This window comes from Biomphalaria glabrata, chromosome 4, assembly GCF_947242115.1.
Source record: "Biomphalaria glabrata chromosome 4, xgBioGlab47.1, whole genome shotgun sequence".
NCBI classification, from domain to species: Eukaryota; Metazoa; Mollusca; class Gastropoda; family Planorbidae; genus Biomphalaria; species Biomphalaria glabrata.
In genome coordinates, this window is record NC_074714.1 from 53,293,898 (window position 1) to 53,306,810 (window position 12,913).

General features: G+C 40.0%; 1 protein-coding gene across 6 annotated transcripts in view; it reads left to right on the forward strand.

Moving 5' to 3' along the window:
- The window catches only part of LOC106069686 (plexin-B-like), a 237,934-nt gene that overhangs the window by 182,159 nt on the left and 42,862 nt on the right, over positions 1-12,913 (forward strand). For all 6 annotated transcript variants that reach the window (XM_056025494.1, XM_056025495.1, XM_056025497.1 and 3 more), the window contains one exon: positions 938-1,066. In XM_056025494.1, the coding sequence (XP_055881469.1) occupies positions 938-1,066 (129 nt within the window). The remainder of the gene's footprint in view (positions 1-937; positions 1,067-12,913) is intronic.

Genomic DNA, 12,913 nt, shown 5'->3' on the forward strand with positions numbered 1-12,913 from the left:
TTGTGTCCTGCTGGGAGGCCACAAGTTATGCACAGACCAAACAGCTTCAATTTGGTATTTTTTTAAATTGTATGATTGGTGGATTGTATTTGTTAGGTCAAGGGTATTTACATGATTGTCATTTATTAATATATAATTATTATTTGTTATTGGGGTTACTCTGAGATAGTAATATTTGATGAGGTGTTATAGGGAGGTCAGAGGAAGTTGTCAACGCGGCGCCCCGTCTTGTTTGGTTATTTCACTCGAGGGTCTTCCTCGACCGGTATATTTCTTTACGTTTAGGGCGGAATCCTCCCCGCCCTTTTCTCCTCCCTTTTCTTGACCCCCTCCCCTTTACAGCATACTGACCAAGGTCGCCATCACCCAGACAGCTGTTAGAGAAGCGTGGAGCCGGTGGCGATGTGCTGATGATAGTATAACATTTGGCACCCGAATATTTCATGATCTATTGCCCCAGTCGAAGAAGGTAATAGGATATCTGAAGTCCTATTTGAGTAGAGAACGCCGTTGTGGGAGATTGTTGTAGAGACAGAAAGTGATTTCAGAGAAAAAGCTTGTCGTTTAATCAACGCTGTTAATTTATCTCGGTTACAAGCTACCCGCAGTAGCGTATAAAGGGAAACACTAGTTAATACCCACACATTTTTTTTTCAATCCTTCCTTTGTATATCGCAAGATAGCTCAGGTCGAGGACTCGTAGTCCACTCACCAAATTTACCGAGGCATACCACAAGTACTATCATAATATATTATTATAGCCACCTAAAAGCAACAAATATTATTTATAACAAAAAAAAAAACTTAAGGAAGATATACTATCTATAAACGTATTCTAATAATTCAACATATTTATTTTAGCAAAACCAAAAAAAAAAACATTGAAAAAAAATCAAATGTAACAGAGCTTTGAATTTCCTGTCTTTCTGGTCCACAGATATTGTTGACACCAGGTGGCCGTGCCCATGAATATTCAGAACTGGTCATCTTTGATGGACACAGGATACTGCCGGACATGGTATTCGACACTGAGAGACGCCATATTTACATTATGACAGACACCAATGTAAGTAATTTTATTGTTATGGATTGACCAAAGGTCATTGAAGTTATTTCATGTTCACTTATTACAGTTATAAAAGACTTTTGTAAAGTCAATGGAGAAACTTGGTTGGAGTATAGTCACAGCAGTCTTTTGGCCTCTTTTATAATTTGTTAATAGTTTGTCTTTCTTCCCTTTATCTGTCCCCAGTGCCGGATTTACCAATAGGCAGCACATGATTAGAGCCCCCCACGAAATATTTATCACTGGCATCATATGATATGCAGACTTTTAAAAGTCTCTCAAAAACAACAACAACAAAACACTTATATCTCCAATAATTTAGGTCCTTTTCGAATTTAAATACGTCAGTGCCTGTCTTTTGGAGCGTTGGGGCACCACTCATGATCTTTCTTTCTATAGGATGAGAGTTTCTTTCATGAACAGGCATGCCCATCTCTTTTCATGTCTTCCTTCTTTCCGGTGGTACTGTTCACTGTAGAGATTCTTTGCGATCTTCGGGGGATCTGGAGATGTGGCCGTCCAGGCTTATGTGTCGTGTTTTTTTTTGACAATGGTCAAAAGGTCAAAGTGGGTCCCGAATGATCGTGTTTTTGTATACCTCATTAGTGTGAGGACAATGTTTGAGTATCTGTAATGATTTCCCCTGTAGGTCTTTGCGGGTGAGACCTAGGATCTACCTGTCTCATCTCGATTCTAAGGCTAGGATCTTCCTCTTTCACTCTGCAGTTAGGAGTTTTTAATACGTACACCAAATAGACTCACTGACAGACGAACGAACAGACAGCACGGACACGTTGACGGACTAACGAACAGAAAAATAACTGACCTGTATATACTCATTAAGTCCTAGACTATTTATCTTTCAAACCCCCCAGACTTTTTAATATGTGATTGAAGATGTGTTTTGATTCCTTAGATCAAGGATGAGTGCAGTGCTTCACATGGTCACGCGAGATAAGCTTTAATCAAAGGAAGACACATTTCAAACATAACCTCGAAGTATCCCTGTTCCTATATCTGTGAACTTTCCCCTCGTATCCTCAAATCCCAGAAATTGAAACAAATTGTTTATGTCGCAGTATGTCTTAAGACAGATTTTAGTTCAGCGCTGACTCTGTGTGAGATTATTACATGAGTATAAGTACTCCCTTCCACTACACGCCGTATCTCAACTTATAATAAATTAAATTCTGTATCCTTTAGTCCTACATTCCCATTAGTACCTGTCATGTCTTAAAAGCTACTTTTGAATGTTGTGGCTCTAGTTTGAGAATCCTTGCTTTGTTTCATACAAGATGAAATATAGAGCAGGAGAACCGAAGTCCAATTCTTATCTGCGAAATCAAGTTGTACCGTTACTCCGTCCAATTCTCTGATATGATAAATTGTAGATCTGGCTCTCTCTCTCTCTCTCTCTTTTTTTTTTTAAGTTCCCGCTGGGGGGAAATATTTCCGAAACCGTTTGATTAATCCTGAGCCTCTATCTCCCCTTCCCCCAAAGATTCTGCTGGGAGAGAAAATAAAAGAGGGGGGAAGAGGATAAAAATGGGACGCCCTGGGGTGCCATAGAAACATTCAATCATAGTTGTATTTTTTTTTTAGATATACAAATCAGGGGCGGGGTGGTGGGTGAAGGGGTATGGGTTCGAGAAGGTGGTCGCCTGCAAATGATCAGAGCTACTTCTGGTATGTATAGGTCTAATGAAGATTACAGTGTGTAATGAGCTTACAGTTTGTAATGAGCTGACAGAGTGTAATGAGCATACACTGTGTAATGAGCTTGTCATATGTAATGAGTTTATAATGTGTAATGAGCTTATAATCTGTAATGACTTTATAATATGTAATGAGTCTATAATGTGTAATGAGTTTATAACCTGTAATGAGCTTGTAATGTGTAATGAGCTTATAGATCACAAGGTCTGAAAGGGGACCTTTACTTTTTTTCTTTTTTTAACTTTTGCATGGGACAGACCTGTGACGTGGCAACTAGCTATTGGTCTACACTGCCCACAGGTTGTGACGTTGCAGGTCAGTGTTCAGGCCTTCTATGGCGACTGGTCTTGGTGCCACTGACTACGCACGAAGTAAAGTTAAAGCCACACTGACTTCCACTTTAGAAATGGACCTTTTTTTTTTGGATAGTCTTTTCATATATTCTGGAAAATTAATTATTTCGTTGAAACACACAAAAAAAACAAAAAACACAAAAAAAAACGCTGACTAAAACCCAGGAAACTCGATAAAAAAATACCTCGCTTCATCACTGGGCTCAGCAGTACCGCTTGACCGGAAGGGTCAGTTCCCGGCAGTCAGTAAAACATTGCTGGCCGAATGTAACTCTTTTTTTTTTACAGCCCGTTGTTAGCAGAAATTACTCCATCCAACCATTAAAGCATCTCCTCGGGGCACTCTTGTCCGAACATGATTACGAAATTATTACCCAAGTACCGGACATTACAGGCCGGTGTCTGGACAAATCAGATTGGCAACAAGTACTTAAGAAATCATATGATGACCTACTTTAGTCACCAATCGGATTGGTCACTTGGTCAATATATAAGTATAAAGCTATTTTTTGTTGTTGTTAATATTGTGGTTGTTTGCCAAATTTTAATGTTTTTGGTGAAATAAAAAGCTACACAAGTAGCTCTTTTACGTAATTTAATGAATAATTTTAAAAAAATTGTTGAACAGTTTTCGATGAATTCTGATTTATTTTCCAAAGTAGAAACATCTACCATTGACTTGGCAACTTGTCAGAATTGAAGTCATTGGTTAACATGCATGACTAAATGCATGACGCATAGGACGTAGTCGTCTTCTTTTTGAAGTAACGTCTGTATTATACAAGATAGGATAAGATAAGACCTGTTCCTATTAATAACTTTTTATAATTTAAAAAAAATCCAAACAATATTATGTTATTACACATCACTGTCAATGAATCCATTTAAATAAGAGCCCCTTTGAGACCTCGCGATGTATAGAGAAGAGGATGTAAAGCTTAAAGGACGTCTCTTAGTCCACCAAACTTGAAAGGGGTTACCTGACATTAGTTGAGGGAAAGTAGAGGGGGTTGGTCGTTGTGCTGGTCACATGACACCCTTGTTATCGGGTGGCAATGGAGACTGAATAATGAGTCAATTTAAACTGTCTTAACTACTAAAAAAAAATAAACTTAACCCTTTTTTAAAAGGGGGGGGGGTGAGGTTATGATTAAAATGAAAAGTTTGATAGCAGGAAATGACGTCTAAATTTCTCGTTTCAATTTTTAACCAACCACCGGAAGATGATAAAGATATTTAAAATGTCAAAAGAAGCAATTGACTTCAAAATAAAGAGACTGTATCTTCAAGCTTTTGGGAACGGTTATGGCGCCCCGACGACAAAAAAATCCAATTGATTTTGGCGTCTCATGATCGGCAAAATGTCCAGTTATCCTAGATGGCGCCCACACACTTTCACCTCAACTCAGACATTTTTTTGTGTGCGCCAGTATCAAATCTGATTTCATAAGGGGTCATGCAAATTTGACTGTCATTCTGCGGAACCAGCCAATCAAAAATCCTCTTACATTTACCGAGATTGACTTTTGGCCTGAGCGTTTTCTCGAGACATGAGCAGATCGAAGTCGCCCCCTCCCCAGCACATACCACGCGGTCACGTGATTTGCTGACTTGAAATAACAACATTCATCAAAACGCAATATCTCAAGACCTTTTCCCATTATCTTGAATCTTACTCGCCACACACTCCCCTTTCCGTTGTGTTTGTCTTCCTTGGCCCTCATTTAATTTATTGCCTGTTCACTAGGTGGCCCTCCGAGTCTTGTAATTTAAATTTTGGTGTCAGACAAGAAATGAAAGTATCAATCTGAAGAAACATACAAGTACTATTCCACTACCGCGTATAATCCATGAACACAACGCAATTACACTAATGTAATACAACAAATGTGGGTGAGTGGTAGTGCGCTTGACTTCAGTACCTGGGGTCTTGGATTCAAATATTCAAATCAAGGCGGAGACTCAGATATTGGATTTCGGGATTTATTAGGGTGCCCCCGAATCAATCCAATTTTAATAGGTACCTGGCACGGTGGCTGAGCGGTAAAGCGCTTGGCTTCCGAACCGGGGACCGGGGTTCGAATCCTGGTGAAGACTGGGATTTTTTATTTCGGGATCTTCGGGCGCCTCTGAGTCCACCCAGCTCTAATGGGTACCTGACATTAGTTAGGGAAAAGTAAAGGCGGTTGGTCGTTGTGCTGGCCACATGACAGCCTCGTTAACCGTAGGCCACAGAAACATATGACCTTTACATCATCTGCCCTATAGGCCACAAGGTCTGAAAGGGGAACTTTACTTTACTTTTACTACCTGGCATTAGCTCGGGAAAAGCAAAAGTCGTTGTGCTGGCCACACGAGACCTTCTTTAACAGTGGGCCACATAAGGCAGGGGTTCTCAACCTGTGGGTCGCGACCCCTTTTGGGGTCGATGGACGATTTGCCAGGGGTCGCCTAAGACGATCCAAACTATGGATTGTCATTGACTTCTCTTCTATTGTTGTATGTATGTGTGTGGGGAGGGGGGTCGCGGCAGAGTGTGGGATTGTAAAAAGGGGTCGCCGAGCATAAACGGTTGAGAACCGCTGGTAAGGCATGTTCTTGTTTTGCGGTGGCATCGCACATAAACTGTGAGCCTACAAATATATTAAAAGAGACACTATTGTTTCACTTTATAAAATCACGGTCATATCAAAAGTCGTAACTTTGTCAACATTACGTTGTTTGTTGTTTTTTTTTCCAACATTTACAGAAATTTGATTTAAATGTAAAACTTCGATGGGAAAGATAGGTATGCAAAACAGTTTGAGAATTGCACAAGTAGTGCCGCTTCGCTTAGTGTCACATAGAGTTGAGATGTTTGTCATTCAAGATTGTGCAGAGATCAATACGCGCCCTGGACGTATCACAAACATCAATGCGCTTTAAAAAAAAAAACAGAATGAAATTAACCAATATAGCTAAATGAATTTAAAAAAAAAAAGATGGGGATCAAGTTTCTTAACATTTTTTTTTACTTTAATATAAAAAAAGTCCGTCTAGCCATTGCGTCAAGTGTCAACCGAACGAATTACTCACTTCCGGCATCTCACCTGATGTCGTCTGCTACCACTTACTGGCACTTAGCAGACGTATACAAGTGGTTAACTTTGAAATGAGCGCTCAATGGCGACATATTCCTGTTCACGTCTCACTGTCCCACCTCTCCACCCCCCCCTTTTCTCTTAACATTCCCTTCTATTTACGCCCGCAGAATATCAACCGGGGCCATGTTAGTCAGACTTCTGCAAAGCTTCCTCCACGGCAGACGGCGTAAGTCTTGAAAACTTGTTTCCATCGCTTCCGGCGACTTGGAGTGTAATTTCTTATCGATCGATCTCTCGACTTGCTGGGATGGCTACGTCACAAACATGGGGGGGGGGACTTTGGGGATTTTTTTTTTCTCGTCCATTTTTTTTTTCGGACAATAGCCGATTTCATCTAATGCTTTAAGATCTTTAGTTGCTTTTATTTTGGGAGATGTCTGGCTATTTTTACTCCTTCCCGCCCATAGTTTTCAATTTACAGGTGTTCCCGCGGTGATAAGTGAAGTGATTGCTTTGAATTGTATCTGGAACAGACACCCAAAAGTTAACTACGTATTTTTTTTTGGGGGGGGGGCAGGGAGGGAAATTAACTAAGGCTTCTCTTTATCTTTAGGTCTAGACGCTCTCTCTCTCTCTCTCTCTCTCTTTTCTCTAAATACAAAGTTAACCCTTTCACATCTTGTGATCTACGGTGCAGACGATATAAAGTTCATCTGTTGCTGTTGTCGTCTGTCAACGAAGGGGCCTTATGGCCAGAATAATGTCCAATCGCCCTTACTGCCATAACATATGCCAGGTAACTGTTAAGAGTTGGGTAGACAAATGAGGTGTCTTAAAAATCCCGATTTTCACCTGGTTTTGAACTCTAGACCCATTGGTTCAGAAGCCAAGCGCTTAACTATTAGCCACCACGCACTTTCTTTCTCTTTCTCTCTCTCTCTCTCTATCTCTCTCTATCTATCTATCTATCTCTCTATCTATCTATCTATCTATCTATCTATCTATCTATCTATCTATCTATCTATCTATCTATCTATCTGTCTGTCTGTCTGTCTGTCTGTCTGTCTGTCTGTCTATCTATCTATCTATCTATCTATCTATCTATCTATCTATCTATCTATCTATCTATCTATCTATCTATCTATCTATCTATCTCTGTTGATTTCCATTGTGCATGCTGTGCGTAACACACGAATTCCACTGATAATACACAGTAAAATCACTTACATATCCCCTGTTACGGGTGTTGAATATATGTATTATATATGTATATTTGTCTCTGCACTGTTATGGGAAGGGTTGAAAAAGGGGTTAGCAAGCCTCTTTATCTTTGAGAATTTTTCTTTTATGTAGATCTTAAAAAACAATTAACTTGAACTATTGCTAGCATTCTACACCAGCCACTCTCACACTGACTCCCACCAAAGACTTAAAGTTGAAAAGTTTGGACGCCCCTGTTGTCATCCCCACCTCTTCCCCTACCTTCTCCTCACCGTTCAAGTACTTCAGCCCGTAGTCTTGACGTTGTTCCGGTCAAAGCGACATTAGGCGCATGTCATGACCACGCCTTCCACGTCCTAGCCTTCGAGCAGTCAAGTGTGTGTGTGTTTCCGCCACAAATTCCAACAAAATTAAGAAATCAATCATGACAAACCGTCTGCCCAGCGACTTTCATTCAGTTACCAGCCCCTGGACAGGCTCTTCTAAAAAAAATAAAGAGAGAGAGGCTAAACTAATGAAAGTTTTAATGTTCCTCTTTTTTTTATATAGGATTTTATAAGCAGACATAAATATTAATAGAACTAAAGACATTACGTCATCTAAGGGAAACAATGTTTCTAATTTGAGACAATATCACAAAACGTTTTGATAAAATATCTAACGGCTTTCGATGTAGGTCTTATAATATATAAAGCGACCTTCCGCAATCTTGTAAGTTTTAATCTTGTAAACAATTGTTTAAATAAAAAAATATTTTTCTATTGTCTGTATATATAGCAAATTTGAATCTTCCTATGTGCATCAGTTTTTTTTTCTATAATTCGCTTATGAACTTAATTAAAATTCGTATCTAGATCTAGCCAATAATTATTCCGCCATCTTGTAGGTTGTAACCTATGTCAACGACGCGCTAATGTTTAGATCATGTGATTATGTCATGGAACTCATATTCGAAATATAATGAAGTTTTAATTAGCTCAATGTTTTGTCTGTAGCAGTCTGCCCCCCCCCCCCTCCCAGGTCTGTCTGTGCTATCGCCAATGTAGCAGTTTACTTTCAGTGAAACAAGTCTGGGAAGAGACTCCAGACCCCCCCCCCCCCCACCCCCAGGTCTGTCTGTGCTATCGCCAATGTAGCAGTTTACTTTCAGTGATACAAGCCTGGGAAGAGCCTCCAGACCCCTATCCCCCCCCCCCCCAGGTCTGTCTGTGCTATCGCCAATGTAGCAGTTTACTTTCAGTGATACAAGCCTGGAAAGAGACTCCAGACCCCCCACCCCCTTTGGTATAGCTTGTATTTGTATATTAATACCATTGTGTTGCAAGAAAGTATAATTGAAACAAAATATATCTTGAACAAAGACTAACCCATGGCTTTTACATACGCAATGTAGGTCAAACGTATGTTTGTTATAGTCTAGTTATAGTTATAGTCTAGTAAATAACCCCCCGAAGATGTTATGGCTTCCTTCCACTCCCATACTTATTCAAATACGCCCCTGGTTTCCGAATTCCCAGCTCACCCTTCTCTCACTCCCATCTAACCAACACACGAGAGTGAGTAATTAGCTGTGCTCACTTCCCATAACAGGATACCCGGACTGGACAGTCCAATTCTTTTTATTATTTATTGTCCGTGTGTCGAAAGCGTGAGTCACCCGAGAGGGACATGTGAGTCAGCACAAGTGTGGGGGCCGTTGAGAATTCCACTACTCCTCAGAGTTACAGCAGCAGCAGGACACACACACACATATGCAGACACGCGCGCGTGGACAGTCGTTAATCTGTTAGTGTGTGGCTGTCTCACCTCTGCAGGGGTTTGATGAAGACGCAGCTGGCCATATTGTGGCCAGCGTATTTTTTTTGGGGGGGGGGGGGGGTCAACGTGATGGTAAATTATGGTGTGTCATTTCTTTAACACATTCAGTGTGCTGCACATTAAGATTTCCTATTTTAAAACACATCTGAAAACTAGATGTATATATATTTTCTGAAGAATGTAATTATGACAGTTTGTCTGTCCGTCTGTCCTACTGCATCCGTCATTGTGTTTACGTTATAAAACAGACGCAGGAACTCTTTTAGCTTATCAAATAGGCTGAAGATATGTTTTCATGCTTGCGCGATTGAGGTATACTGAAACTATTTTTAGAGCACATAAAATGTTGGATTGGATTTCATTTTTTTCATGTTTTAAAATAATCATATACAATAATTTAATATAAATATATATATTTTTGTTATTTTTGTAATAAAGACTTATAAAAAAAAAAAGGAAAGTTCACCTTTCAGACCTTGTGGTCTATAGGGCAGATGATGTAAAGGTTATCTGTTTCTGTGGCCTACGGTTAACGGGGGTGTCATGTGGCCAGCACAACGACCAACCACCTTTACTAACTAATGTCAGGTACCCATTAGAGCTGGGTGGACTCAGAGGCGCCCGAAGATCCTGAAATGAAAAATACCAATATTCGTCAGGATTGGAACCCCGAACCCCCGGTTTCGAAGCTAAGCGCTTTATCGCTCAGCCACCGCGCCTCCAATCAAGATTTATACATAACCTATTCTCTTTTTTTTTAGCTTTAACCCTTACACTAACTAATTATCTTTAAGATCTCGTGCGTCTGTTTGTGATTGAATATGTGCTCTCTCATTCCCAAGCAATATTCCATCAATCTTTAAGAGAAACTGTTACAAATACTAGATCGTTATTTGAAGCCCTCCCTCCCGTGATAACAATGTCAATATTGACTCCTCCCCCCCCCCTTCCTCTTTTCAGTTCTCGTCACTACGCGGTATTACATCCGGTCACTCACACACAACCTTACTAGTCAAGGCGTGAAAGTCAATCATAGTCACTCACTTGGTCATCCCATTCTAAGCTTCCCTCTTTCTTCTGCATCCCTACTCTTGAAGTAATCCCTCCTCTTCTCCTTCCTCTTCTCTCTGATCCTCTTTAGGATCCTACTTTGATCCCACTTCTCCCTCGATCGCTACCTCCCTTCATTCAGCACAAACTTTTTCTCAGCTTTTTTGAGTAAAATGCCTGCTCACGTAATCGCAAGGCCCTTGAAAAAAAAATTTAATAACAACATGTGTTTTTTTTTGTTTTTTTTTTTGTTGCTTAGGTTTTGTAATGTCTAGAAATGATCTTCTTCTTCGTAGTTATTATCACGTTGAAGGGTTCAGATATCTAGTCCAATATCTGAGTTGAAGGGTTCAGATATGTAGTAAAATATCTGAGTTGAAGGGTTCAGATATCTAGTCCAATATCTGAGTTGAAGGGTTCAGATATCTAGTCCAATATCTGAGTTGAAGTGTTCAGATATCTAGTCCAATATCTGAGTTGAAATTCGTTGAAATTCGCTGTAGTTTCCAGATCTGGCAGTTCTCCGTATAATTTTTCTTCTATAGGCGTGTTTTGAATTCTGTGCCTTGATTGGGCCTCTTGATAGAGCACAAGGACAAGGTCAGCATTTTCTGGTGACACATCTCAAGGGCTGTCTCATTTCTGTTGTGTCCGGTTGTGAGTCGAAAAATTATACGTTGAAAGCTTGTAATAGTAACATCAATTGTTCATCCACTTGAAACAATAAACCACTACAATCATTAGCAAACTATAAATACCAATCCACGACTAACAAAGATATAACAACAATCCACAATACCAATCCACGACTAACAAAGATATATCAACAATCCACAATACCAATCCACGACTAACAAAGATATAACAACAATCCACAATACCAATCCACGACTAACAAAGATATAACAACAATCCACAATACCAATCCACGACTAACAAAGATATAACAACAATCCAAAATACCAATCCACGACTAACAAAGATATAACAACAATCCACGACAGTCAAAGATCCACACCCCTCAACGATCTACATAAATGAGATAATTTTCTAACTTGTATTCAACTAGAACTCAATCATAGCAAATACAAAATTTAATAAAATACTCAGAAAGACACATAGATAAAGGCACATTCCTCGTTTCATATGCTAGGACAAATTTGTACAAATGCTCCTTCTTCCTTAGTGCTATTAGAGCATGGAATGGGTTGCCTGAGCAAGCCAGGAAAACCAGTGACTTGGCAGAATTTAGGTCATTGGTTAATATGCATGACTAAAAGCTAGACGCGTATGTCGTAATCATCTTCTTTTTGAAGTAACGTCTGTATCATATAAGATAAGATACCAATCTCTAACCAATTTTAAACGAAAACGTTGTCTAGTCATCAGAAGTACAAGCACGCGTTTATCTTAACATATACACTCACCGACCAGGACAGTCTCTACCAAATTGGGGCACGCGTACCCCCGGGGGAACGGGGGAACAAAAAAACTTTGGCTGGGGTACGCGTTTTTGCATCTCATTAACTATGCTGATTGTGTTTTTAAATACCCTTTTATTGTGTTCATTCTTCTCATAGTTACAAGGCGATGGGGTACTCTGCGTTACAAAAATTATAAAGGGGTACACTTTATTCAAAAGTTTAGAAAACACGGGGCTAGGAGACTGTTGAAACTTTACACTTGAAAACCCAAATTCTAATTAAAGCATTTTTTACCCGTTTAGATGTAACTACCAAAATAAAAACCAAGAAGTCTCCCCCCCCCCCCCAACACAAACCCAGAAGTTTCTCTCACCATACGAGTAGACCGGGCAGCGCAAATTGGATGGCCTTGGGACAATTCAGTTAACTTACAGTATTACCTCCCTCCCTGCCTCCCTGCCTCCCTGCCTCTTTATCTTGCTACTGGTGTCCTTCAGTACTTTTGCTGAACTGAAGAAGACAGTCACTGAAATCAATACATTACATATATGCTGAATATGTAAGAAAACGGACTTAACGCTTTCTCTCCGTAATTATTTGTCACAATGTAGTGGAATCAACGTTGGTATCGTCAGTTCGGAGAGAAAGAGTTCAGGTAGGGAGATAAGACTTAATGTAGATTACAATTAAAAAATCGTTGGTATGTAAAGCTTAGACAATCTCTGTCTTTGTCTCTGTTACATAATTACTACAATTAGCAAGTGCAGTACCCCGGATGTTAAAGGCGATCTAGTTCTTGGGTCGACGCGGCTTAAAATAAGCTACCGACGTTTTTGTCGGAAAAAATAAAGGAGATCAGTATGTGTGATAGTGTGTTTGTTTTTGAGCGACCAGTTCTGTACTGTGTGTGACTGTGTATGGACAGACCAGTGGACCTTTAGTGTTTGTACTTACTTGAGTGAACGGCTAATAAAGTGTGTCAGGTACGACTGGGTGGAAGGGGGTCAGTGACCAGCAGACGACTAAATGAATGTAAGAATTACCTTTACCTATCCCATTGTCTGTTGGGGCACCAAGCAAGACTCGTCGACCTTCCTTCTCCATTCCTCCCTGTCTTTTGCCTTGTTTAGAACCTCTTTCAATGGCAGGCCCATCCATTCCTTTATGTTGTCCTCCCATCGC